Source organism: Merops nubicus, unplaced genomic scaffold, assembly GCF_000691845.1.
Source record: "Merops nubicus isolate BGI_N331 unplaced genomic scaffold, ASM69184v1 scaffold38003, whole genome shotgun sequence".
Lineage (NCBI taxonomy): Eukaryota > Metazoa > Chordata > Aves > Coraciiformes > Meropidae > Merops > Merops nubicus.
The window spans coordinates 1193-1495 of record NW_008598889.1 but is presented as its reverse complement, the minus strand read 5'-3'; the positions used below and the strand labels follow the sequence as shown (position 1 = coordinate 1495).

The window sequence follows — 303 nt, the reverse complement described above, 5'->3', positions numbered from 1 at the left end:
CAGCCTGAGGCCAGGGGGCAGCCTGAGGCCGGGTTCCTTGATGCACATGGGTCCTGCTGCAGCCCCACACTCACCCTCCAGAAGCCCACGGGGTAGATGAGCTGCCCGAGGGTGGCATCATCCATCTGCAGCACCCTGTCCACCGTGAGGCCGTGCCCCCGCAGGCGCTGCATGGCACCTGCTGTCACCTGGTCCTTGGTCTGGCTGGAGAGCATCAGCGCCAGCAGAACCTGGTAGCGCATCACCTGGGGAAGAGGAGACCCTCAGACACCCCCACAGCCCCCAGAGGGTCTGGCTGGCTGC

The 303-nt window shown here is 66.7% G+C and overlaps 1 protein-coding gene across 1 annotated transcript in view; it reads right to left on the bottom strand.

Annotated features, from left to right (window-relative positions):
* Positions 1-74: 74 nt before the first annotated feature.
* The window catches only part of LOC103769963 (endonuclease III-like protein 1), a gene marked incomplete at both ends in the record, with an annotated part of 968 nt that continues 739 nt past the window's right edge, over positions 75-303 (bottom strand). The window contains one exon of the mRNA XM_008937208.1: positions 75-245. Within this exon, the coding sequence (XP_008935456.1) occupies positions 75-245 (171 nt within the window). The remainder of the gene's footprint in view (positions 246-303) is intronic.